The sequence below is a fragment of the Pempheris klunzingeri genome, chromosome 3 (assembly GCF_042242105.1).
Source record: "Pempheris klunzingeri isolate RE-2024b chromosome 3, fPemKlu1.hap1, whole genome shotgun sequence".
NCBI classification, from domain to species: domain Eukaryota; kingdom Metazoa; phylum Chordata; class Actinopteri; order Acropomatiformes; family Pempheridae; genus Pempheris; species Pempheris klunzingeri.
In genome coordinates, this window is record NC_092014.1 from 4,755,771 (window position 1) to 4,781,537 (window position 25,767).

A 25,767-nucleotide genomic window follows, 5' to 3' on the forward strand; every position below is an offset into this window, starting at 1 on the left:
AGATAGATAGATAGATAGATAGATAGATGTTCTTGTCTGTCATTCAGCGGCATCAAATCCAATTTCCGAGGACAAACGCCCTCCACTCCAGTTTTGTTTACAAATCACAATGACTCATGAGCATCCGGCCACAGGGAGGGATGCCAGGCTCTGGCACCTGCTCCCAATCCCTGTGAGAATATCATTGTTGTTGATAATAAAAAGGGCTGAAAAGAAAAATTGCCTCCCCTTGGACAGTGATAAGTGATTCATAGACCCCAGAAATAACCCCTGAGATTCTAAAAACCAGCTCGCAGCATTAAACTAACACCTGCAAACAGTATCCCCTTGACGTCAGATGGCAGAGGATGAAGTATTGCCCCGGCTGTAGTTGCATGTATCTCCACAAGAGGGAGATGTCACTCACAGAGAGGGTTTTAGTGGATCTGGGGATGGCAAAGTCCGTCTGTTGGTCAGTTCACCGGGGATCCAGACTGGAACTTTTGTTTTAAATTAGTTTGATTTTAAATTACGTAAAGACATTCATAGTCCCCAGAGGATAAATCCCAATGATCATCCTACTTTTGCTCCAGCGCCACCAAGAGGTTGTCTCACCAACTACGGGACGGATCACTGTTATTATCACAGTCACTTCCAGCCAAACATACAAAAACATGTAAACTTGATCACAAATCAGATGGAAAAAATGTCCAAAATATATATCGATATCTTCAAATATTGAACATTTGAACTGTAAGAGAGAAAATGATCAATTAAGGGATTACATGATCTTTAACAAAGTATTTAATTTGAGTCCCGTTTAACATTCTGACTAACATTTCATTTTATTTTCATAATTATCATAATATCACTTCTGCCACATAAATAAGATTAACTGTTATCATCTTCATTACTTTGGAATAAAGACTTTCATTCTTTATCACCTTTATCACCAATCTCAAATCATCTGCCAGCGCTTTCTATCCTGTTTTCATTTGCTCACAGCTCCTGGTTATGGTAATATTGATGTAAAGATGATGAAGATCTCCGGTGTCTCAGGGGCTGCTGATGACCTGCTCGATCCAGTCAGTGAGCCTGGTGATGCGAGTGTAGACGCCGTAGTAGTCTGGACGCCCGCAGCCTCTGCCCCAGCTCACCACCCCGGCCAGGAACCAGCGACCCGTCGGCTCCTGGCACACCAAGGGACCACCAGAGTCTCCCTGACAGAGACAGTGTTAAAAGGGCAATGTTAATGTCTGTAAAGCAGACAGCAACCGTAACAAGTGACAAGGCTTTTGATCAATACTGGTGACTCAACTATGATATCACTTGGTGCTTGGAGCTTTATGGTCTGTACCATCTATACCATCTGTTTATTTCACACACATTCCCAACCCTGAGGACTTGATGTGATGCACCCAACATATGTGTGTTTATACTAAGATACAATAGCTAGCAGGGTATTTTCTAATTACCATAAAATGCTCTAGAAGCCTTTCTGGATATTAGACGATTGTATGTTGTGCCACTGAATGCTTCTGAATGCACTTTGATTCAATTGTTTTGTTTTGGGATTGTTTTTGCCACTTGGGGGCAGAACAACTCTAATTTTAAACATAATATTGACATCTTATGTAGTTTGTCACGGTGAATGTGTCAGCAGCAGCATCCAGCAGACACAAAGCAGCATTAGGATCATTTTTTTTGTCCACCCAACAAATCCAAGTGTAATGTTCACTCTGCTTTTAGCTCTGCTTGGCTCCTGAGGGAAACATCTGTCGCTTTAGCTGTTAAATGCTCCACTATGTTCACCAGCTTGTTGCTAATTTCAGCTATTTGGTGCTGGCCAGGTAGCTTATGATGGGTTTTTAGAGTTTTTCTCTGAAAATAGCTACCTGCTAGTTGATGGGAACCACAACAGTAAAGACGTGGCCTGTAAAACCAAAGCAATGTGTTTAAAAATGCTTAAAAAAACACCACAGCGATGAAGGGAATCAGGTGATATCAGGTCATAATTATCTGTGGGTTGGACACCTTTTATTTCATGTTGAAATTTAATCTACTGTTGATATGAAAATATTGATTATAGTGCAATAATGATTCAATTCAACCTGTATTGCAAAATGGAATGAAAAAACAGCCTTATATCTTCTTCTATACCTTCTTCTATATTGTATGCACGTTTCGTTGTACCTGACAGGCATCTTTCTCTCCACTGCGGTAACCGGCACAAAGCATTCTGGGAGTGACCAGGTGGCCGTAGGAGCGAACACAGGCTTCCTCGCTGACCAGGCGAACATCCACCTTCTGAAGCACATTACTTGCAGTGCCTGAAGAGGACAGCGAGAGACCGTTAATCATTCTATGTTCCTCACTAGAGACAAAGCATAAATTATATTTTGAAGCTACAGCCAAAGGTCTGCAGTCATTTCCACCTCCTAATGTTGTGCAGTGCTTTTTATTCACCTACTGGATCAATTCTAGAGCTGCAACTCACCAAACCACACAACAGACAATGAAATATATATCAGACTCCAGTCATGTCAGTTCCTCAGTTTCAGGGGAAACCATTAATCGTATATATGGCTAACACACCACAATAACCACTCTGAAGATACCCTGCATGGCTGTAGTAGCATGTTTTATGTGCACACAGTTCCCAACCAGCAGTAAACAAAAGGTGTGTGGTGAATCTTTCATCCTTACAGTGAAAAGCCACCACTTCATTGGAAATATAGTAGCAACCACACTTTAAAACACAAAAATCTACTGAAGATTTTCCCTCAAAAGTTGCAAAGCCATGTACATCTTGTGAATTTTCACTAACTCTGTGTGCCGGAAGAGGGTTTCTAGCATCTTCTCTCAAGAAGGCATCAGCCCGCTCGCTGGGTGCATAATTCATCAGAAACCACAACCCACACACTTGCACCCACATCGCTCTATCTCCTCTTGCCTCTTTAATTTCAAAAAGTTAAGTTTTCACGATATTATCAAAATATCATTCAAATGTTCCTCCATACTGGGATCTGCACAAAGACTCCTCACATCTTGTCCGCTATTTCAAAGTGTCACTGACAAGATTTGTTTTTTAAAAGCTTTAAAAGGTCATATAAAATCACTTCCTGCAAAAATACTGCATTACACTGCATGATACATGTGTCGGTGAAAAAGGTTTACTAGTCACCATGTAACAGGGATAAAACAACTTCATACCAAATCAAATACTGCACTTGGACGCACAAAATCATATATTGCAAGTTCATTTTAGAATAGTTCATATTTGCAAAACTGCATAACTTAATTAAGTGTCAAGGCACAATAATGTTTTTCTCTAAGGGGGGATTAATGAAAAACAAATTCCTTAACATGTAGTCCTGAGAAAAGCATTGTATGCATGACAGTTCTATAACATTGCAAGGCTTTCTTCTTTCATTGACTTTCATCCAGAAGGTCAGGGTCCTCTGTAAAATCAGCTGTTAAAGTTTGCTTTAAATGTATTTATTTGTAGACTTAGTTAACCAACATATTTCAGTTTTCTTTTATTATTATTCATTTTCAGTCCCAGTTTGGTTAGCCACATTGCACCCAGGTGCAAAAAGCATCTGCCTTTAATAAATCACTGGTGCGAAACCAGCTAGTAGGTGATGGTGAACTTAGTGATGGATTTCTAACTGGTGCAACCCAATGCTATTCTATCCCTCAGTACAAGTTTACTTCTTACCAGAATACAACAATAATTGAAATTAAACAATCTTGCAGGTTTTCAGGTTTTGAAAATTACTTTTTGGACGTCACAAGCCAAGCAAGTTGAGGACCACAGTGGCCAGTGACTACTTTTAGTGCTACCTCTCATTGTCTGCCAGCTACCACTACTTCAATCAGCATTTCACCCTCTATCTTCTCTCAAGCTCCCCTTCCCTCTATCCCTCCTTACCCCCCTCACGGAGAGCCCCCCAGCCAGTGACCCAGCAGATCAGGTCCGGCTCCAACTGGTGGGTGGGTGGAGGCAGGCAGGCGGGTCGAGCATGTGCAGCCAGCACCATGAGTGCAGACCGGTCTAGCTTCAGCAGGGCCAGGTCATAGTCGTGGGACTCGTCGTCGTAGTACTGGTGAAGGTGGATCTGCTGGACCTGCACCACTTCTTCTGTAGAGCTGCTGCGGTTTAGCAGGAGTTTACCCAAGTAGACCGTCCACACCGAAGGGGAGTAGAGGCTGCAGGAGCGGGAGGAGGAAAAAGAGAATTTATTTCCAGAGCACAAATTAAAATAACATGATATTTTGATTCGTAACTATTTTAGAACCAAATCTTCCCCATCCTCTTAAGTGTCAACACTCACTAAAGCTTTTAATCGCCATACAAGAAACATTAAGAAAGAGGAATTGTTAATCTTCTACAGCATTTTGCAGCTCTAGTTTTGATCATGGTCCAGCCAGCTGAATCTGGCATTGAAAGCATATATAAATACATTAATGCATTAGCTTTGAGTCAGACAGGCTGTTACAGCTAAGCTCTGGACAACAAAGACACAACAGCAGGACTGAACATAGGAGAAGTTTGGAGAAAACAAAGGTAAACAACTTACTAAAAAGTGTGAAAAGTGCTTCATCAAATTCAGTGAAAAAAAACATTTTTAATTAAAGAGAAAAAGCTTGTCATTTTTGCTAAAAGTCCCTGAAAGAAACCACTTCCTCTCCTCTCTTCCTCCACTTACTGGTCGTCATAGAAACAGTGGGCAGCGGACGCCACCCATTGGCTGGAGATTAGCGCACCCCCGCAGATGTGGGTACCCCGCACCTGCAGGCTGGCCTGCCACGGCCACTCCCCCTCCGTAGCACTGGTCCCCCCCACAATACGGCTGGAGAACTGCCTCACACCGCAGTCTGAATACACACACACAGATATTAAAACACACCCATATATAGACAGCTAAGTGTAGACTATGACTAATCACATCAGATCTCATTGATTAACTTTACAGCACGACATCACAAAATGTCAACGTGTAAAGCCAAACCTGACAACAAAAGTGTGTTTATCTCACCACATTGTTTTTCATCTGAGGCGTCGGGGCAGTCGGTGACAAAATCACACTCTGGGTTCGGCTTCTTCAGACATGTTCCATCAGCGCACATATAGGTCATGTCTGTACACTGCACACCTGGACACACACACACACACACACACACACACACACACTTGTATTTTTAATGATCTGCTTTGCTGCTGTTAGAGCCTTGTGCATTTCTGGGTTGAGGTTTTAGCTAATTATGAGGTGATAAGGTGTTTGTCCAGGAAGTGAAAAGTTTTAATAGTTTAGAATGAAGGTGCTATTTTTTGCAAAAGTCTGTGCAAAATGTGTGTGTGTGTGTGTGTGTGTGTGTGTGTGTGATGTGCTTGTGATGGTGTGTATTTGCACATGTGATGTGAGTTTCTTACCGTCAGTACAGTTCATCTCATCCGTTGCTTCAGGGCAGTCGGGGTGCTGGTCACACAGCTTGTAGTAGTCCACACACTGACTGTCCTCTGGACACTGGAACTTTGCCACACATACTGGAAAACACACACACATACACACACACACAAGGAAAAGGTCTTGCATGTGTCCATATACTGAAACACAATCAGTCTATAAGTATATCAGTATTTAATTTTCAGTTTTCATTCACAATTTCATAGTTTGAGACTTGAATGTTTGGGTAGATAACCAGAGGCAGTGCATGTTGTTACATTTGAATGGGAAAGAATATGTTTTTCTATGAAACAATACATTAACATTTTCTTTTTTATACCTTTTACTCTCTGAAGTGTTAATATAACATTATAACTGTATTTAATGAGTGGCTAATCCATGACCTGCCAGTAGTCACACTTAAAAAGTCTGCCCAATCATAGCATCGTAGTTTGACAAGCTACCAAATCTCACAGGTTTTTACATTGGTAGATGCAATCTGGCATCCAAATGGGTTGAGAAGATTTAAAAAGAACAGGCCCATCAGATCAGATCAGCATCACCCTCAGACTTTTCGGCCAGCCGGTGTTCGTGAGCAGCATGCTGATGGTCCTCATGTCACAGATGTTTGAACTACCTGGCTATTAGCAGATTTTATCATATAAATCTAGTGACTTCTTATCTTCCAAAGTGACATCTGTGATGTGATGGTGTAGTGGTGGATGTTTTGTTCACCCTTGACAATCCTGTGTCATTTATGCTGTTGCAGAGTGTTGCTTCCACCTCACTGGCTGCAATTCGTTCATTTTGACATTATTTGAGAGTAAATTCATCACCACCTAAACACATTGGGATTCAGTGGCTCCACTTTTTAGGTTCCCCCCCACACCACGTGTCAATTTCCTGTTTCAACTGAAAGTAATGCACAGCACATAAATAAATACCGCAGTTCCTCTCGTCAAGTCCGTTGGGACAGTCCTTGATTCCATCACAGGCAGGAACACACAGGCCATTAATAGAACACAGAAACTGGCCAGGGCAAGCTATAAAAAACACAAAGACACATGCAAACACACAATCCAAAAATCTGTTCAGAAGCAGATTGCAAATGAAATATACGGAACCCCTAAGGGGACGGTGGGGAGAAGAAAATAGATGCATTCTCAAACAAAACAGTTTTATTGAAGTCGGTGTTCTTCTGGGTCAGTTCAGCATCATGGAATTAACCACAATAGTGGAGCTCACACAGCAGTGGGAGGCCTCAAATATAAAAACATTAAATCAGTTCTTAGCAGCAGGCACAGTTTTCACCACCTCGAATGACAAGGAGGGCTGTAGAGAGACCGATCTGATCGATGTGTGCTAGTATGCCTAATGGCCAGTTCACCTCTACATGTCATTCCAAACATGTGTCTGTGTTACAGTGGAGCGTGCATGAAAATATACATCTTCATACACAATAGATATGTTAGTGTCTTGGCTGTGTCTTCTGCATACGCCACTTACGATCCGACAGGTTGAAGACACTGTAGTGCAGCTGAAGGCCCGGCCCTGTGAGTGACACCTCCGACGTCATGACAACAGTGGCTGTCGTGGAGAGCAGGAAGAGGCGTTCATTGTATGGCTGCAGGCTCCTGGTACCACACAGTCTAAGAAAAGGACGTACACACTGAAAATCAATGGAAGCTGGCTGCAGAGACATCAAGAAGCCCACAGGTTAAAGAAATGTTGTTAAAATAAATATAGTGTGCCCTTAAGCACGGCACTTGTCTCTCAGTCTGTCCAAGGACCTGATCTGTCCTGGCTGAACACCAGTTCAAAAAGCACACAATTCGTCAGACTGAACATCAACAGAAACATGAAATGCCTCTAAATTGAAGTAAAAAAAAAAAAAAGGCCTCCCATGAAAAATAATCTGTAGGGTGACTGCAGGAGGCTCATGTGGGACGCTGCTGCCCCCTGTTGTTCAAGCACAGAATCAAATAATGAGATGGTGCGTACAGCAGGTTTTTACAGTGTTTGGATCATTTCTGTTTTCTAGTTATTATGACACCAACTTAAAAGTCTGCACATAATGACCTGTTTGGGAAATTTTTACATGCATGGAAGCTTCCTGTCAGAGACCAAACCACACACAGGTGGCAGTTATAAATAGACATATAAATAGACTAAGGTAACTTTTTCCGATGTAACTGCTCGTGCATGAAAAATATCCTGTCAGTTAATGAATATATTATTCTATTTATTCTTAGCGGTGTATGACAGTAGACGGGTTAAAGAAGTAGTGCTCGACCTAAAATGTCTATGCAGATTAAAAACTTTTATATATAAATTGTGGTGTACACACTTTTCACTTGTCATTCGCACAGGTGCCAGTGCCAGGTGTTAAAAGAGTTTGAAAAAGAAAAGAAAGAAAAAACTATCTTGAATTCAAACGTTTTGTAAATTTGAAAATCTACGTTTATATCGATTGATCAAGGCATTGTCAACATTACACCAGCAGTAGATTACGTTGTGTATTAATTGGTCTTTGTGAAGCTTAGACAGCCGCTCATAAAATCTTGTTGGTCTCTGAAGTCTTTGAATCATTCACACTGCAGGTTAATCTGACCACTCAGGCGCAGAGTCGCCCTGCGTTCTCCCAGACCAGCCAGCCCACCTCCGGTTCTGGATCATCCACTGTCCCTGGGTACAGGCCTCATTGTAGCTGGCCCTGCTCAGTTCGTAGCCCTCAAATTCAAGAGACAAGCCCATCCCCACACTGGGCATCTGAAATCACACAAAAGTCCAATAAAGTATCATTGATATAAGTGGCTGCAAATAGTTAACCAGGTACCAAGAATAAGAAGACATATGAGCGAAGTGTCTTACAGTAAAAGTCCAGGTACAGTTGGTGTCAGGGGGGTAGTAGCTGGGGAAGAAAGGCGTCCGCAGTGTCCCCTGAACTCCTGACACCGCCTTCAGCTCTATAGTGGAGTTACATTCTGAGAAAAAGAAAGACAGAGACAGAAAGAGAGACAGTATTTCAAAGTACAATCCTTTATACTTGGAGATATCAATTGATTCCAACTATAAAACATCAGCATCAAGGGCTTGGCAGATTTTCACTTGCTGCTGAGAAACAGAGCCTGCAGGTTTTGATGCAACAGGGCCTGACCTGGTCTAAGGTGGTTTTACACAGGCCTTGCTGGGGATGCTTTACTAGGCTAGATTTCTGCTTAAACTAGTTAAACCTAAGCCGGTGCAGCTGCTGAGTAAACACACATTTTTACAGCGCACGGCTGAGTGGAAAGTTTTATAGCTCTGCTGCATGTTTAAATAGAAAAAAAAAAGGTGTGTGGTGTGGTGTCAGTGACAGGGGAATTCAGGGGGTTGAAAAGTCAGCTCAGCAGCCTAGCTAACTAACTCAAAATAGAGAATGACAAAGTAATGTGGATATTTTGGTAGCGTATTGCTGGGTAGCCTTTTTCTGTCGGTCATCAGTTAACATGCTACTTTGGTCCAGACTGACATATCTCACAACTGTGGATTGTCACAAATTTTCTTACAGGAATTTATAGTCCCCAGAGGGCTTAAGTACAGCAACACAGAGCAGCCAAGCATGGCTTCAGACTCCTGTCTCATAATCTTAACAATTTCCTCTTGCGCCTTCACACTTGGCTTTAGTCTGTCAATAGCAAAGCTGCTCAACCTCCTCTCAGTCTGTGTATGTAACATTGTATGAAACATTTCTGAACTAGTACAAGAAGGCCTTGGTTTTCAGGGGTTCTTACCCTGACAGCTCCACACCTGTGCAGACAAAGAGAAGGGGTCCTTGTAGTTGTACAGACCCTGTTTCCAAACCACCGTCATCCACTCGCCTGAAGACAGGACGCGCACCACGCGCTCATGTCTGCTGCAGCCATACACACTGGGAGGAGAGAGAGAAAGATGGACAGAAACACAGACAATATGTGATGCTCAGCAGAGGGTAAATACTGGCCTGATATGTCACGTCAAACAAACATATCTGTCTGTGGATGAAACTCACGAGGTGATGAGGTGAGTATCTGTGGGGGTGAGGGAGTTGTACACCAACAGCCTGTCCCGACACTCCGGCAGCAGCCACTCCATGTGGAGCTCCAGCTGGGAGCCGGGGGGAGCCTGGAGGTGCCACAGGCAGAAGGAGCGTTGCGTGTCGGGGCCACGGAGAGCCACGGGACTGCTGGATACCACCTTCTGGTAGCTGTAGCAGTCTTGGGGAAGGGATAGCAAAAACTGAGCATTACAGTTTAGCTGGTCTTATTTGGGATTTGTGTTGAAGTAAATTTTTATTCATGTTACAGTAGTTTATTAACTTATCTGTCAAAGCTGGTGGGACATGAATGGCAGCATCATGTTGTAGTGGAATGTTTTGCCTTGTTTGGAGCTACTGTATTGAATGAAACACTAAAAAAATGTTGGCTAAATGCCTCCCTGAACAGCTAAGTGATGTTCAATCATAACGTAGCATAAATAACTAATCACAGCAGGTCTTTAAAGTGTGAATTTCTATGCATGTTGGGGCCGTGTACAAATTTGTTTGGAATAAAATTCTAGATCATATCATTCTTTGAAATATAAATATCATGTCAATAAACCAATTTGTAGAGTTTCTCATCCCTCACCTCAACTATAAATGTATAATATTACATGGAAAAAGCACTCTCCTCTCTGCAGTTGCTTCCATGCATTACAGTTTTGAAATCAATAAATTCTTAAAAAAATAACAAATTATGAACAAGAAAGTTAAAAAATAAAAAAGTGATACCAAATGAGGCTTCCAAATGCTCTATAACTTTGGAGTCAGTTTCTGTAGGGAGCACAACAAAAAGAGAAAGGAGAAATGAAAGTAAATAAATGTAAGCACTTTTCATCCTTGTGTCGTACTTCTTCATTTCCCCTCACACACTTTTAACTCCTGTCTTACAAACACACACACACACACACACACACACACACACACACGGTCCCTCCCTCTACTCCCCTCTTGCTCTCACCACTGACAAACAGGGAAGGGATGTGGAGGAGGTATCCATTGCAGTTGGCCGTCTCCCCCTCCTTTGGCCCCCTGTACCACCTCAGGCCCTTCTCCAGGCTCCTGCTGACCGTCTCCAGTGTGACCCTCCCAACATGGCTGCCTGGTACAGACATCACTATCCAGAAGTGGGCCACAACACTCCCCTGCCTGCAGCACACACAGCAGAGGCCTAAACTCACATAGCAGTTAAAGATATAGAGGAATGACAAGAGACGAACAGTAAATCATGCAAGTGATTACGAACATTTATCAGGGTGAGAAGCAGCGTTTCAAAGCAGCGTCTTCTCTCATTGAGAGTTTTGAGTGTGTTGCACCTGCATCCTGTGCTAAATGTGGCCATAAGAGCGTTCTGTTGCACCTGTAATCACACCCAGTAGTGACGCCACAGTACAGAGTACACTTCTACATCAGTGCAGCAAGCTGAGAAATAGTATTTACAGCTATTGATAGGCTGCGTTTTTAATCCCTGGATGATGAATCTGACGTGTTTGAGATTGTTGGAAACTTTGTGGTCTTGAATAGACTATAGAATACAGTTAAACTGTCCATGGTGGGGCAGAGATATAGTTGTAGATTTAAAAAAAAGATCATCATCAGGTTAAAATATGGTTTGCTCTCAACTTCTTTTGTAGCACAACAAAGATTATTCTTTAAAAAGGACCAAGAGCAGAATATAAAAGCTTTCAATGCAGTTTACAGGCGCAAACTAGATGCTCAAGAGCACCTTTTTGACTATATGATATTCCATACATCAGTGCTTATTATTAAAAGTGAGAGGGTCAGTAACTGCAACAGAAACAAAGGGGGCACCTCAGCTGCCACTGAGACAAACACCCTCGTTAAGGGTGGTCATTCCATTTATCAAGTTATTATACAGTTGTTATACTCCTCAGTTATCATTTCTGAACTATAACAAAACGTGTGATCCACGCACCCAAAGGCGAACACAGTTGTGTAGTTGAAATACCGGCAAAGACTTGAGCCCTTCATTATCTTCTCTACCTGAAAGACAGAGAACGACACTATCACCTGTCCATATGTGAGTATACAACGGCATCATACATGGAAGTATTATTGGACATGATCCAGCATGTTACTCCTGAATGATCATTTGGGATCATTCTCGATTCTATTCTTTCCTGATTTGATGTTCAGACCAAGTGAATGGTGGTTTACTGTAGTGTGCCTCCTTAAGGCTTCTTTAGACACATTTTCTCCATTCCAGTCTTGTCTTTTTTAAAAGATTTTTTTTTTTTTACAAATTGGACTGCCTCATCTGAACTACTTTTGCAAGATACAATAATAATGAAATTTCTCCAGGGGCATTGATCTGAGTGAAGCAATCTACCACAGTCTTACTAAGTAATTTCCAACCAGAGGATAGCTGAAAAATGTCCTGTCATTGTGTTGTGAAAATGACATGAACAAATGGAAAACCAGCAGCAGACTGGGTCCCTTAGGGCTTGAACAGAGTTATTCTTGTATTCATCTGTATCTGAGGATTTCATGGTCCCTGCTCACCATGTGCTGCACTCCCTTGGCCTCTTTCCTGAATGCACGGCTGTTGTGATGGGACAGATCAGCGGAGAAGTTCCTGTTGAGGATGGACAGGTGTGCCAGGTACTGCTGCTGGACAGGAGGCTCCAACACCCAAACCCTGTATTCTGTTACAGGGGAGGATATGAAGATAAAGTTCAACTCAGCATGAATAAACAGGACTGAAGAGGGTTCAACCATGCTAGCAACTCTGTGAGGCTGTGCTTAGGCACAGCGTTCATTTGAGGTAAATGCTAATGTCAGTGTGCTAACATGCTCTCAGTGCCAATGCTAATGTGCTGATGTTTAGCAGGTATAATGTTCAGTGTGTCAGCGTGCTAACATTTGCTAATTAGCAGTAAAAACAAAACACAGCTCAAGCAGATGGGGATGTCATTAGTTGATGAAGCTACTTAGCCATAAATAAAGAATTAAAATTGTGATCAGATCATGGCAGTAGATTAAGAAGTTATTACTTTTCATCCCAAGAGGAACATGAATCCATCCAATGAGCTGTTGAGACGATGTCACTCAAAACTCATGATGGCACCACAGGAAAAGCCATCATCTCAGAACAATGAATATAATTTGGCCTGCTGTTCATGCAACAGAATACGTCAGGGGATCCCCAAAGTCATGAAGCATCCTCTGACACCCACAAATACAATTTCTATTTAGAACTTTGAGATATTAAAAGCCAAAAATGTCAATTTGCTGGTGGAGTAAGGGGAAAAGTCAGGGGATCAGTGGGATTCATCCTCTGGAGAACATGAATCTGAAGAAAATGTCATGGCAATAAATAGAGTACAAGACTGACTTTGCCTTGCATGACGCTGACTTAAAATTAAAAACAACAACAAAAAAACTCCATACCCAGGAAGTACCAGGCTAGCGTGGCTCCTGCACCTATGAGGATCATGAGGATGAGGATGGCCAGGAGACACTTGCAGGACCGAGTCTTCCTGGTGGGTGGAGCCATAGCTTGTCCACCAGTTCCTACCTATGGAGGAACAGACAAAACTTTAACTGTCTATACCCAGTCTGAAGTATCCTCTTGCATATAATCTGAGTGAGGGCACACGAGGAGCACTGAGATGGTTTCCCAGTGGATTATATGACACCACGGGGTTGTTATAGTTTCTCTGTTTCTTTTCCCTGGTGAACTCTATCCTAAATTAGAAACAACATGATCTAAACAGCGAACATTACACTTACTCGCCCACGATCAGCATATACTGATTTATTTCCTTGTTATGGTCTCTATTGTTTACAAATTTTGAATTACTCCTGAAGCGTTGCCTTTTTTTTTTTTCAAGAAAGCATTTATGTTTGCTTCTCTGTCCTATGAACAATAAGTAGACATATCTGCTGAAACGTGGGAGAAGTTATGATACCTTCATATTTGAACGTTTTCATCAAAGCCAAACATGTCAATAAACGCTCAATTAAAAGGTCTAATTTATTGTATTGAGTGCAGTCCCAACATGGCCCACATGCTTTCAGTTTCAGAGGATAATTCAGGCATGATAATAACTATACATATTACTCATGTTTTGGATATTTACAAATTCACTTTAATAGTCTTTGTTGTTTTGTTGCCAGTAAACCAGCTTCATCATGAATGAACAACAACATGGCTGAAAATGAACAAAATTCTTATAATTTGGATATGCTTGATTTTTTTTATTATATATCATATAGTGTTTGTTTTGCAGAGTTTGCTTAAAAGAGAAAACTCTGGTGGCTTCATTAACCACAATGCAACTTGATCTACAGAGGTGTTCTTTATAATTCCTCACCCACTGATTTCTTTCCTTTTCCAACTTCAAAACCATCAAGTCACGTGACATCAACTGAGGCAATCTACAGAAAGCCTTTATAGGCTTTCTCACACACACAGTGGTAGTCCCTAAGACCTGTAAACACACTTTGATGTTTAAAATAGGTGAAGCTCCCCTTTAAGGCTGTTTTTTCACGCTGTATTGTAGGACATTTTCACTGAGAAACACATGACAGGAAGAGGTTCTAAGTGCAGGAAACTGAAAAGCAGTTACTATTCAGCTGCAGACATGAGCCTTGAGCTAAAGGCTTTCACAGTATTTTTGATTTGTGTTTTGAATGCACATTTTATTCCTGCATCTGCAACCAGAGCAAACAACATTCAAAGCCCAAACAAGCCCCCAGTTGTCTACATTTTTAGTCTTCTGTTGAACACTTACTCTAATAAACACCACCATTTTTACATGAATTAATCAGAAAATACTGAGTGAAAAAAAACAGACTTGGGTTATTTCAGTATTACCATTACTGACCGCATTGTTGAGGGAAGCAGGAGTGACCCCCAGGTCACATGAAATTGACTTCTTAGAGCCGTTCCCGAGCGCCATTGCGTCACTCCACGTGCTTTCTTCCTTGAGAAATCATCTCACTGTCCATGGGGAGGCTCACTGATGTCCAAATCACAAATTTAACAGCTCTTATTTAGCATCTCTTGTAAGCACATAACCAGACATGTTTCCCTGACAGACAGAGAAACATGTGTTGCATCTGTTTGTAAGTCCAAAGGTAAAAAGAAAAAAAAAGTCAATCAATATTTCCCAAAGCTAGTGTGGATCTGTCCATCGCTTAGAGAAAGTTCTGTGCTTCAGGTGAAAAAAAAATCAAAATACATCCATACAGTTGTAACTGATCTCTTGGTCATAACCAGACAAACATGCTGCAGAGCACTTTCACATCTGAAAAGGAGCAGCAGTGACTCAGGTAGGTGCAGGTATATTGATGCCACTGCTCATTACCTAGCAACAGTGATGCTCCCGCTCAACTCACCTGCACAACTTATTCTCATGGGTATGAAACACGTATCAGACGTATCAGTGTATGTGCTCAACTCATTTCCCAGAGTTCATTTCACTTTCCATACAAACAAGAAATCCCAGTGGGCAGTCAAGGGAGTGTGCAGCACAGAGAGACAGGCAACAATCTGTGTATGTTTGTGTGTGAGTTTCAATCATAATCATAGCCGCTACCTGTTAATTATTCATTTGTTTTTCCCCTGTGCAATACTGTGCAATATACACCTCCCGTGCAATACAAACATGTATATGTTTTGTATTTGTCTTCTAGTTTTATTTTATTATTTGTATTTATTTTTATATTCTTTACATCCTGTGTTTTAGCACTACTTCCGTTACTGATGCTTCACACTGACATCTTGGCTCCCTGCTGCTGCAACATGTGAATCATGTGAGATAAATAAAAGTCTCTCTTATCTCTTATCTCACCTCAGGCACAAAATAAACTATATTTCTACCTCAGTTGTTATGTATATCAAATTCAAGCTTGTTGTGGAAAAATTGGGAAACACTAGCTTATGTTAAATCATATGTTCAGAATATAACATGACATTTTCTCCATTTCTCCTACTCTCCCCAGAAAATGTTTGTAATAAACAAAATTGGCTCTTTCAGCTGTCTGGACATTGTGCTGAAGTGGGTTTTTAGGATCACGTCAAACACTTACGGAACAAGAAATCCAGGATATCTTTAAAATAAGAACCCAAAACTACTCCCATTTCTCATTTATCTTAAGAGGAATTTCCCTATTTTAGTCACAGCATACAGAGAAAGCAACAACACAACGAGACCTGGAAAGTGAGTGGGGATAGTGGTGCACATTTAGGTTGTTCATCCATTTATGAATAATAATGAAACAATAATAGATAACAAGGTTGCATTTCTTTTAATGTTGCAACACAGATTTTACAGAGGTGAATGGCTGATTTATCTTCACAGTCAATAGTTTTTCACATAGGTGCCATACAAATCATTGTTTGTACACTGTAGCACCAACGTGAAGCATGTACATGAACACAAGAGAGTATCAGTAAACATTTCAGATTACAACAGTTGATGCAGTTGGTGTGGTGGCAATGCACTGATAAAAGGGGAGATGAAGAAAACTGATAAGTATAAATAGTGCAGACTTCAAAACATCCAAAAATAAATGCTAAAAGGTAGGAAACACATTTAAGATGTTTGAAAGCTGAATGTAAGCAAATAGTTTTTAATGGCAAACCTTTATGTTCCTTTATTCACTCAGTATGAAAATAAGTCTGAAATTAGCCAGACTACTCAAAGTGATCTAAGCTAAAAACACAAACAAACAAACAAATAAGTAAAACCAATATCATGAAATTTAAGAAAAGAGGCAAGCAATTACATTTTCCTTTTCAATATACCTCTGACCTCTGAATCCAATGATACTGAATCCATGCACAGGAATTATGGCTATATGAACACACGATCACATCCTCATCACTCAGATTAGTAACTTGGATACCGTGCTTTTGTACATCCACATCTTTGTCAGAAATTTGATTTTGGATAAAACATGCACGTAAAAGAAATGTCTCTCTCGAGCAGCCGGTCCTTATACTAAAATCAATAATACTTTTTTCAAGCGGGCTAAAACAACCAAGGTTAACATAGTAGTTTGAATGAGAACAAAGGAGTAAGTGAAGTTACATAGTATATAGATTAACAAAGGCCGTGGTGGATGGATGGGTCAAACGCAGGACTGTCACCCTCGAGACTGCTGTTCATTTTCCGTGTCACATTAAAAGTCTGTCTTGACTTATTTTAAGTGACATAAGACGTAAGTTTCGTGATGTAGCTTCATCTGTTCTGTATCTATAGTACTTACTAACACACACACAGACCATACCCTTCTCCTAAACCCAATCAAGTAGTTTTGGTGCCTACATTTAACATTTCACAATATTAAATGAACATGTTTGTGTCTGCGTCCTGTCTGTCCTATGGATGGGCACGCTTGTTTCAGTGTAAACTGATCGTGCACGTGTTGATCTAAGGCTATTGTCCTGAAATTGCTGTCACAATTGCTCTCACATTATATCAGTGGCAGCACAGCAATATAAAAACCCCATGAAAAACAAAACACAGGTAAAACTGTCACAAAGAACACAAAATATAATATACATGTTTATCTACTGTTGTTCTGATGTTTAAAGGATACAAATAACTTCACATAGATTAAAACATTAAGAATGGGCATAGGTCTCCTTTTTTTTGTCATTGTTTAGGTTTTTACTTACTTTCATGTAAGTAGATTAACAAACCAGCTTAAATTGTCACCCGTTTAGACGCTCAACATTCTTGTTGCAGAGTTGTGAGTCTTTGCAGATCTTAAAACAGATAAACATTCATTTAACTCTTCCATTAGTGTCTCTCTTCAGATTTGGCAGGGTCTGTTTTGTGACTCCATAGTTCACGAGAAAGCAGGTTTGCTGAAAAGTTTAAGTCTCTGTGAAAGATAAAATTCTTCATTGTCAGTTCTCTGCCAAAAATGAAATCTCTTTATCACGCCAGCGTCATACCCAGGGACAACCCACACAACCATGGGGGGTGCCTGTAAATTCAACACATAGAAAAGCCCCAGCTGGCCAGCAGTTTTTGAACCCACAACCTTCTTAATGTGAGGAACCAGTGCTAAAAACCACTATGCTACCCACATATTATAAATGATAAATAACTGATAAATATGCATCATAAGACTATGTATAAAACATACATTCAATATAATAAACTCATCTTCAAGAGTTGAACAGTAAATAAATGTTCACATGATGTCACATACTATTGAGAACAATCAACTAACTTGCATTAGCTATCAGGCAGTCATGAATCCTCATCAATCCTGCACATGCTACATATCACGCCGTGCAGTATTTACTGTTAGGTCTACTGAAAAGCTGTTTTTAGCTTTGTTCCTGTCTAACTGGCAAGTATCCATCACCAGAGGACTCCACAGACATGCTAATTGACATGAGAGCGATTTTCTCCAGGATGTGACTCGGCAGAGGTCGCTGAGATGAGCTCAAATGTGGCCCAAAGAAGTTCAAAGGACTTGGTGGGGAAGAGGGCAGGGAGTATGATATGGGGCTAGAAGGAGGGGAAGTAGGAGGAAACAAGAGGTTTGTGAATTCAGTGGACTTGTCCACATCCTCCAGACTCTCCTCCTGACTCACCTGCTCCTCAACCTCGCTACAAATGCCGGAATCCAGGCTAGGGAGCTCGGGGCTGTCAGGCTCCAGTTTCTGGACTCGCTCGTAATCAGAGCAAACCTGAATGGACCCTTTGCCAAAAATACCCCCACTGCCTCTAAACAGCCTCTGAAAATGTTCTTCTTTTCTATTCTCTCCCTCCCTCTCTTCCTCTCCTTCAGTGTGGCTATCAGTCACAGTGATGCTATCTTCCTCCAGGCTCTCTTGACTGACCTCTTCGCCGCTGTGCACACCTGAATCTAGACTCTGGAGTCTGAAGCACTCGACCTGCTTCTCAACCTTCTCATAGTCTGAAATCACCACCATAGGCTCACTGTTGTTGCTGCCGTTGGAGAGCAACTGTAGGATCTCCACTTCTTCCCCTCTTACTTCATCCCTATCCTGCTCTACATTTTTACCTTCACCTTGACTACCAACTGGTCCGTAAGGTGTTTCAGCACCACAAGGCTCCAGATTCCCCACAGTGAGCGAGGAGATAGGAGGAGGGGGAGACAGCTGAGAGTAAATGGGGTTGGAGAAGTTGGAACTAGTCAACTTGTCGCGGCTTTCACTTCTCATCTTCTCCAGCAGGGAAGCTTCTGATCCAAAGGGTGTGACGGCATCCAGAGTCGACATTACCTCTACAGAGACGGTTTCCTCTGGTGTCAAGAAGGAATTGAAGGATTCGCTGGTGAAGTGAGGGCTCAACCAGTCCTATAGGAGAAGAGATCAGAGGCAGAGGAGAGAGAGGAGGAATCGTCAAGGTTAATAGAATAATTCCTTTATTAATCCTTCACAGGAAATTACTTTGTTACAGCAACAGTACAGACAGACACCCCACAGACAACAAACAGCCACCACAAGACAACCAACAGATTATATGAAAATATTATGTAAAATATGTACAATCTAAAATAGAATAATATAACATAAGACTAGGACACAATATCAAAAAAATAAAAAGAAACATCTTGTGCAAGACTAGACTACAAGCATGTAAAGACAGGATTATAAAGGTCAGGTGTCTGTTGACGAATGAGTCACTACTTTCTGTCTGGTTCCACAGCCCACGTTCTGCAGTTCTGTGTCATGTTGTTTTCTGCCTTTTTGAATATGTGTCTTTAAAGCTGCTGTAATCCACCATGGGCACCGCTGGATAGTAACACGTCACATTTACTCCTTTACATGTACTTGAGAGGTTTTCTAATGGACAGCACCTCTGAGTAGTTGTTTTGCTGAATCATTTTGACTCTTACTCAAGTACATCTGCAATAAAATGTATGTGTATGTATGTGTTAAACTGATGATCTGTTGAGGACTTGTTTTAACGCAGTAGGCTACACAATGTAATGAATTGAATCTAATTAAGTTACTAACTGTTTGAGTAGTTCTTTATGAGATAGAAGTAGTTATTGTGGAGTACTTTTATTTCGACTTGAGCACCATTTTTGTTTACTCTGCTCACCCCTGAGCTTGACTGTATCATCACCCCAATCCCAAGGCTGAAGTATCCCCCAGCTCTTTCCAGCTTTATGAATAATCTATAAATAATGTTTTTTTGGTTTTCTGGTTTGTAAAGTTTGAGTTTAAGGCTCACTGGTGTTGTCAAACAAGCTCTGATAAACCTATTGTATGCTAGCTCTCCGGCAACAAAAGACAGGGAGTTGCTATTAGCAAATTGCTGGAGCAGAGGGTTGAACATCAGGCACCAAAAGAAAGCCAAAAGAAGACTTACATGTATGTAGCCTCTGCTAAATGTGCAGATATCCAATTTTTTGTTAACATGTTCACTGTAATAATGCATCAGTGTTGTCTTTATAGCGTGTTCCACTGCTATCAAGTGGCTAAAAAAACATGAACTTAACTTAAAACAATTGAAACATATTACCACTGTGTTTTTACTGAGTCTGCAGCAAATGATGATTTAAACAAATTATGAAAAAGGGCACAAAGAAAAAAACTGGATATTTACATGCTGCAGGAACAAGTCTGCTGGGTGCGGCTGGGGTGGCCCTGTGATTACCTTTAACTTGTAAACCCTAAAAGACAGAATGACATAGTTGTCAGAAAAATATACTACTCCTGAACAATTTAACACAGAGTTTAACATATTGTTTAACATATTTTTCCACGACACAAGAAATATCTTGGAAAAGTTCTTCGTGATTGTGCCTGCTTACCAGGTTTTGTCGTTCTTGAAGCATATAGCCAGACAGACAGTGAACGCAGCCACAGCGGCCATGATGCCCAGAACGCCCCCAACAAGATCTGACACAAACAGGACAGGGAATGTCATGTCAGTTAAGAGAAAAGCATATTGTATTCATCCTAGTGAAAAGAACAAACCCGGGTTGTATGACTGATTTTCATGCAATTATCTCAATACACTTTGACATTTTAAGAAATCAGGAGCACCGATCTAGAGCATGTAATGTGCAACAGGAGAACACCTTGAAACACAGCAGGGGTGCCAAGCATTACTTTTTAAAAGAGAAACATCAGTGTATTTTCTAAGGACATTAAAACCACATTAGGTTTTTATGCAAAAGTGCAACTGTGTCATCAACATCAAACATATCAAGGACACTGCACTGGAGAACATCCCATCCACATTAATTTGCCAAATGGATATTGTGGTGTCAGGTGTGAACAGTTCTATGCTGACAAGCTTTTATAAAATAAGAAAAATTAACATCTTAAACTTAAACTGATGTGATCCATGACAAACCAGTTCATCCAACTGGTTTCCTTCGTAGTAATTCAAGGCAAAGCCACAAAACAACACACAAAATGCTCGGCAGCACTGAAAGACAAACTTTTATTCACATTTGGAAACCTTTACCTGACGATGGTGGCGGTGGTTTTGTTCTTCCTATGACGGACTCCCATGATGCAGTGTGGCTCCACTCACTCCAGATCAGCCCGGGCAATTCTGGGTCACTGGCTTTCACTCGAGCGCGTGCCTCGTACCTTTCGCCCTTTATAAGTTCATTTTCGTCCAGCAGCACCGTGAATGTCTCGTTATCCTCTAATGGAACTTTCCGCACAGAAGGATCCTGCGAAAGAAGAAACAAACGCATGGGTGTTTAAAACTTTGATTCTCCTGTCGGTACATTCACTCTTGCTTGAATTTCCAACCACTTGAATCATTCAGACATTAACATACACACACTCATTTATGCATTCATAAAATTAAGATATATACTCACACTCCATGACTGATCCACTTGTTTCCACTGCAGTTCGGAGCTGTACATCGAGAATTTTTCATGCTTGGTAACTTGAGCATTCCAGGTGACAGTGGTGAGGTTGATGTGTGGTTCTGATGGAGGATTCAGCTTTACTGCAGTATCAAACACACACACACAGTTCGTTTTAGGTCATTGTGAATAGCTGACGAGGTAAATGACAACTAGGTGGCGATGAATAATTCATTATACTCACCGTGACAAGATGGCTTGTAGGTCATAATCAAATTTTGATTCATAGATTTACAGCTCAGGTTAAAGGCCACCAAATAGCTGTATATAAACTGACAGAAAAAAGAATATTGCTCTTAGGAAACATTCATAAGAAACGAAATAATATCTAACATAATGTAAAGCTTTGAAAACTATGATGCTTTTGTTTTTGGTAGCAAAGGCAATGATTTGCTGGACAGTTGCACTCATAACATGCTCTGATTTTGGAGGCTATCCTCTTTTTTTTTCTTGCCTTGAGTTAGATGAGAAAATCGATAACACTTTTACATCTGAATGAGGTGCTTCCGCTCTCAGCATAGCGTCAGCAAGAGAACAAATAAGCTTATTTCTTAAAGTGTTCAATGTCCTCTGACTAATTTTCCTCTGAACTGATATGTATGGATATTAAATAGATTTTTACATGTGCTGGTAACAATAATGTTTGGTTCCTACAGGGCTTCTCAGACTCACAGTCCATTCATCCTTGAAGATTAAGGAGCACTTCTTTAGTGCTGGTCTGGAGACGTCAACAGGCTCCAGGTTACAGGAACTGTTGAATTTATAGCGGCTGGAAAAATCATTTCATTTTGTTATTTGGGTACAGAGCAGCTGGAATTTTGCATCCACTCTAAGTACGTATTTGAATGACCTCTGTCCTTACCCCTTATCAGACCTTTTGGCGTATAAAGTGCACCCAGGGTCTGGATGGTCAGACACATATGTGCTGTTCCACACACAAGTGATGTTACGATTGAAGTCACAATCGCAGGTTAGACCTAGAAATAACAGGGATTAGATCAAATGATATATCTGTTTAATATGGAACAATTATAGAAGTTATGAAGTTGTAAGTTATCAGAAATGTTATCAAAATCACTGACCGTGTGGGAGTGTGGGACATTCCGCGATACTGGCAGCACAGGCATGAAGCAGAGGGAGCAGCATCAGCAAAAGGGTTTCTTTATTTGTCCCCATTTATGTGGAGATCTCCAACCACCAGAGCGGTTGGTTTCCAAAGCCGGGTTACTCAGGGATGCGTGTTTGATGGACTGTTTTCGCTTCAGGGTGTAACTCACTGCTTCCTCCTTCTTCTCATCCTGTACAGAGGGATGACATTTTTCTGAGTTTATTTCAGCACACACGCACACACACACACACACACACACACACACACATAGCCCTGACCACAAATGCAACAAGAGTTGTGACACCAACAGGTGATCGAAAAAAAACAGAAATAGAAAGGTTTCAGATCCTGCCCCTGTTCATCTCCTCTGGTTGCACTTATACAGCCTGATAAAAACACCCATTAGAATACAATTTATTTAGCAAAATGTGATTAATACCCAGTGTTTATGCGATGCTTTGTAAGAAAATCCCCTGTTAACTCAGGTTTCAGAGATCGGGATCAGCACAACATTTGATTTTACCCTTTTCTTTGTATCTTTTGTCTTCTATTTTGCTGACTGAAAGACTGAAAACAACAGCATCCCTACCTGGGATCCAGAGACCTGCTCAACAACACTTAACTTAACACAGTGCTTTGCTGCCCTCTTTTGTTACATCAAGTCAAGTATTTTTCACCTCCCAGCATCTCTGTAAAGTTGTTCTTCAATCACTTTCAGGAGCTGCATGTATGCACACGATCCTCTAACCAGCTTTTGGACCTTTGAACAATATGGTCCTCACTAAATGCATGGATTTAAGTTGTAATTTACTGTTGGCCCCCTACTAACCGCCCATCTCGACACTCCTGATGCCCTCTGTTTAATATTTGTGTATCCTGCTACCTCCAAGTACAGTGCACACAGCTGACTGCAAATGACAGCTTCATTATGCTCCCAAACCCAGACAGCAACATGTACTCTTGTGCCGGAGGAAAACATCCTGGCCCCGAGTTTTCTGTGTGTCAAAAAGTTTGTGTTGAGAAAAAGAATAATAACATAACTTTATTTAAGGATGTGCAGCATGTTCACAATATAACCTAGGAGCCAGCTAGGTTAAGCCACACTAATTCCCTATGCTGTTGGTATGCAGTTGTTGCTCACTTGGCTTTGCCTGTTTGCGTTATCCAGCCTCGGCTGAATGAAGAATCTGAGAAGTGACTGAAGGCTGTAAAAGCAAGTTCTTCAAGCTAAGATTTCACTACACATACAGCATGTAAAGTTCATGTGATTAATGACGTTTTATAACTAGTTTCAGGAACAGAGACCACATCTCAAACTCATCTCACTTTACACACACCATATCTGTTTATTTCCCCATTGACTCAGTTCTCACATCACATCCCCCATCCCCTTCCCCAAACACCCTTTTCTTTTTCTCTTCCTTAGTTGAACACAGGAATCATTAGAGCTCTTTTCCATAGGAGCTCACAAAAAGATGGCGCCCTTGTTTCGTTCCATTGGTCCATCTACATATTCCATTCATCCAAACGCAACCCTGATTCCTTAACTCATCCCTTCATCCCTTCATCCCCCCCTGCAAACCTACTATCCTCCTCACCTGCTTCAACTTTTTTGGCATTTTCTTTGTTCATGAATAGCATTTTTTGGCATAAGTTGATACCATTAGTAGCTGGTTAGCACTGTTGCCTCACAGCAAGAGGTTCGAATCCGCTTGGATACTCCGGCTTCTTCCCTCTCAATTACCCGTTAGTGTAATTGTCTGTCTCTATGTATTGACCTACTGGCAACCAGCCCAAGGTGTACCCCACCTCTCGCCCAATGTCTGCTGGAATTGCCTCCTCACTGTCAATAAACCACAGCCTGTTTCATTACATGTGGGTGTAGAGCTCTGCAAACCAAGTGACTTTCGTTAAAACCTTTTCCATAATGTGCTTTACAGAGATACAATCATCGTATTGATGTTTCATAAAATTAGGAAAATACCTCACATTTCAGCACCACAGCTGCGTACCTGCACGTATCACATCCTCTCTGACCTCCGGATGACATGTAACAGTACATGCTATGCCACCTCTTATATGTTAGACATGAACAGACTTAATCTTAGACAAACTACAATGAAAACTTTAGTGCATTACCTGTTGGTGAAACTGCTCAGGACCTGCTTCAAAGTGTTGGTTTGATTCCGTTTTACAGTCTGTGAAGACAAAAAGTTAGTATATAAGAAACCGCCGCCCCTTTAAGGAGGAGGTTAGAAGATAACGTTTGAACTCTTTGAAGGTCACTACTAAGAAATGTAATCACGTATCAAGATCAGTCTTTTACATCTTCCTCTTTGAATCCACCCACGCTGCCTGCTAACACTCGTAAGTGTGAAGATGTCATCTTCTTCTGAGTTTTTGTGGTGAGGTTTGTCAACACGTCAGAGCAGTTAGTTCTCCTTCGACTAATGAATATAGATATAAATATATATTGATATATTCTGATGGCAATACATGCTGCACACTGGTTTATATAACTATTATAGAAACTGATGCAGGATTGCAATCGGAAAAAATATCCAAGAAAATCCACAATGGTCCTAACACAGGTGAATACTGGCTACTTCAGTCTTGATGCTACAGTTTTCATCCCATATTTGTGTTAATTGTTTCTGTTTTTTTTTTACTTCCCTGCCTGCCTGTCATCTTCCCCCCAGTCAGTTTTATGAGTTTGCACTGTGCACACATTGACATACAAAAGCACAGTACAGTGTTATACCTCTAATTTGATGTGTGCTTGTTCTTTTTTACATGTTTGCTCTTGCAACTGAACCACATTGACATTTAAAATGTCAAAACAGGATGAAAAATAAATGTGTGTGTGTGTGTGTGTGTGTGTGTGTGTGTCTCAGGTATGATTTGTGGCATGTGGTTATTACAGCCCACTGCAAACCAGCCCATAAACACCCACAGCCCCAAATACAAGAACCAACTTTCACTCTGCACAATAACAGCAATATGTTTTTAAGGACTTTTTAAATATTTCATATTTGTAAGAATACATTTCTCTTAAGGCAAACTTTTCTTTTTCACATTGTGTACCCAACATTTGCATATTTTAGCCTTTTTTTCCATTTCCGTGCTCTGGGGAAGGCGCTCAGGTCACCTGCTTCTGTGGTTTAATAAAGGTCAGAATGTTTTTCTGAGAACCTGAATGTTCCACTTCCTGCTACCAACATTTCTTCTTCTTAAAACAGCACTAATCAGCACTCATAACCATTAACTTATTGTCAATCCAAAACGCTGAAGTGTACCTTCCCAATTACCTGCCT

The 25,767-nt window shown here is 41.0% G+C and overlaps 2 protein-coding genes across 2 annotated transcripts; both read right to left on the bottom strand.

Annotated features, from left to right (window-relative positions):
• Positions 1–954: 954 nt before the first annotated feature.
• Positions 955–14,411, bottom strand: LOC139199148 (transmembrane protease serine 6). Its single transcript, XM_070828174.1, has 18 exons — positions 14,337–14,411; positions 12,898–13,024; positions 12,010–12,152; positions 11,423–11,490; positions 10,448–10,635; positions 10,219–10,260; positions 9,460–9,664; positions 9,203–9,339; positions 8,301–8,413; positions 8,089–8,198; positions 6,936–7,078; positions 6,374–6,472; positions 5,417–5,530; positions 5,022–5,138; positions 4,692–4,860; positions 3,914–4,191; positions 2,173–2,309; positions 955–1,199 (listed from the first exon to the last, which is right to left on the bottom strand). The coding sequence occupies exons 1-18, from the start codon at positions 14,409–14,411 to the stop codon at positions 1,035–1,037; spliced, it is 2,430 nt and encodes an 809-aa protein (XP_070684275.1). The 3' UTR covers positions 955–1,034.
• A 1,354-nt stretch (positions 14,412–15,765) lies between these two features.
• On the bottom strand, positions 15,766–24,734 carry LOC139198783 (uncharacterized). The gene is made up of 10 exons (XM_070827725.1): positions 24,593–24,734; positions 22,428–22,643; positions 22,208–22,322; positions 22,018–22,114; positions 21,530–21,617; positions 21,295–21,428; positions 20,928–21,141; positions 20,266–20,353; positions 20,058–20,124; positions 15,766–18,799 (listed from the first exon to the last, which is right to left on the bottom strand). The coding sequence occupies exons 2-10, from the start codon at positions 22,519–22,521 to the stop codon at positions 17,801–17,803; spliced, it is 1,896 nt and encodes a 631-aa protein (XP_070683826.1). The 5' UTR covers positions 22,522–22,643; positions 24,593–24,734; the 3' UTR covers positions 15,766–17,800.
• Between the last annotated feature and the right edge of the window lie 1,033 nt (positions 24,735–25,767).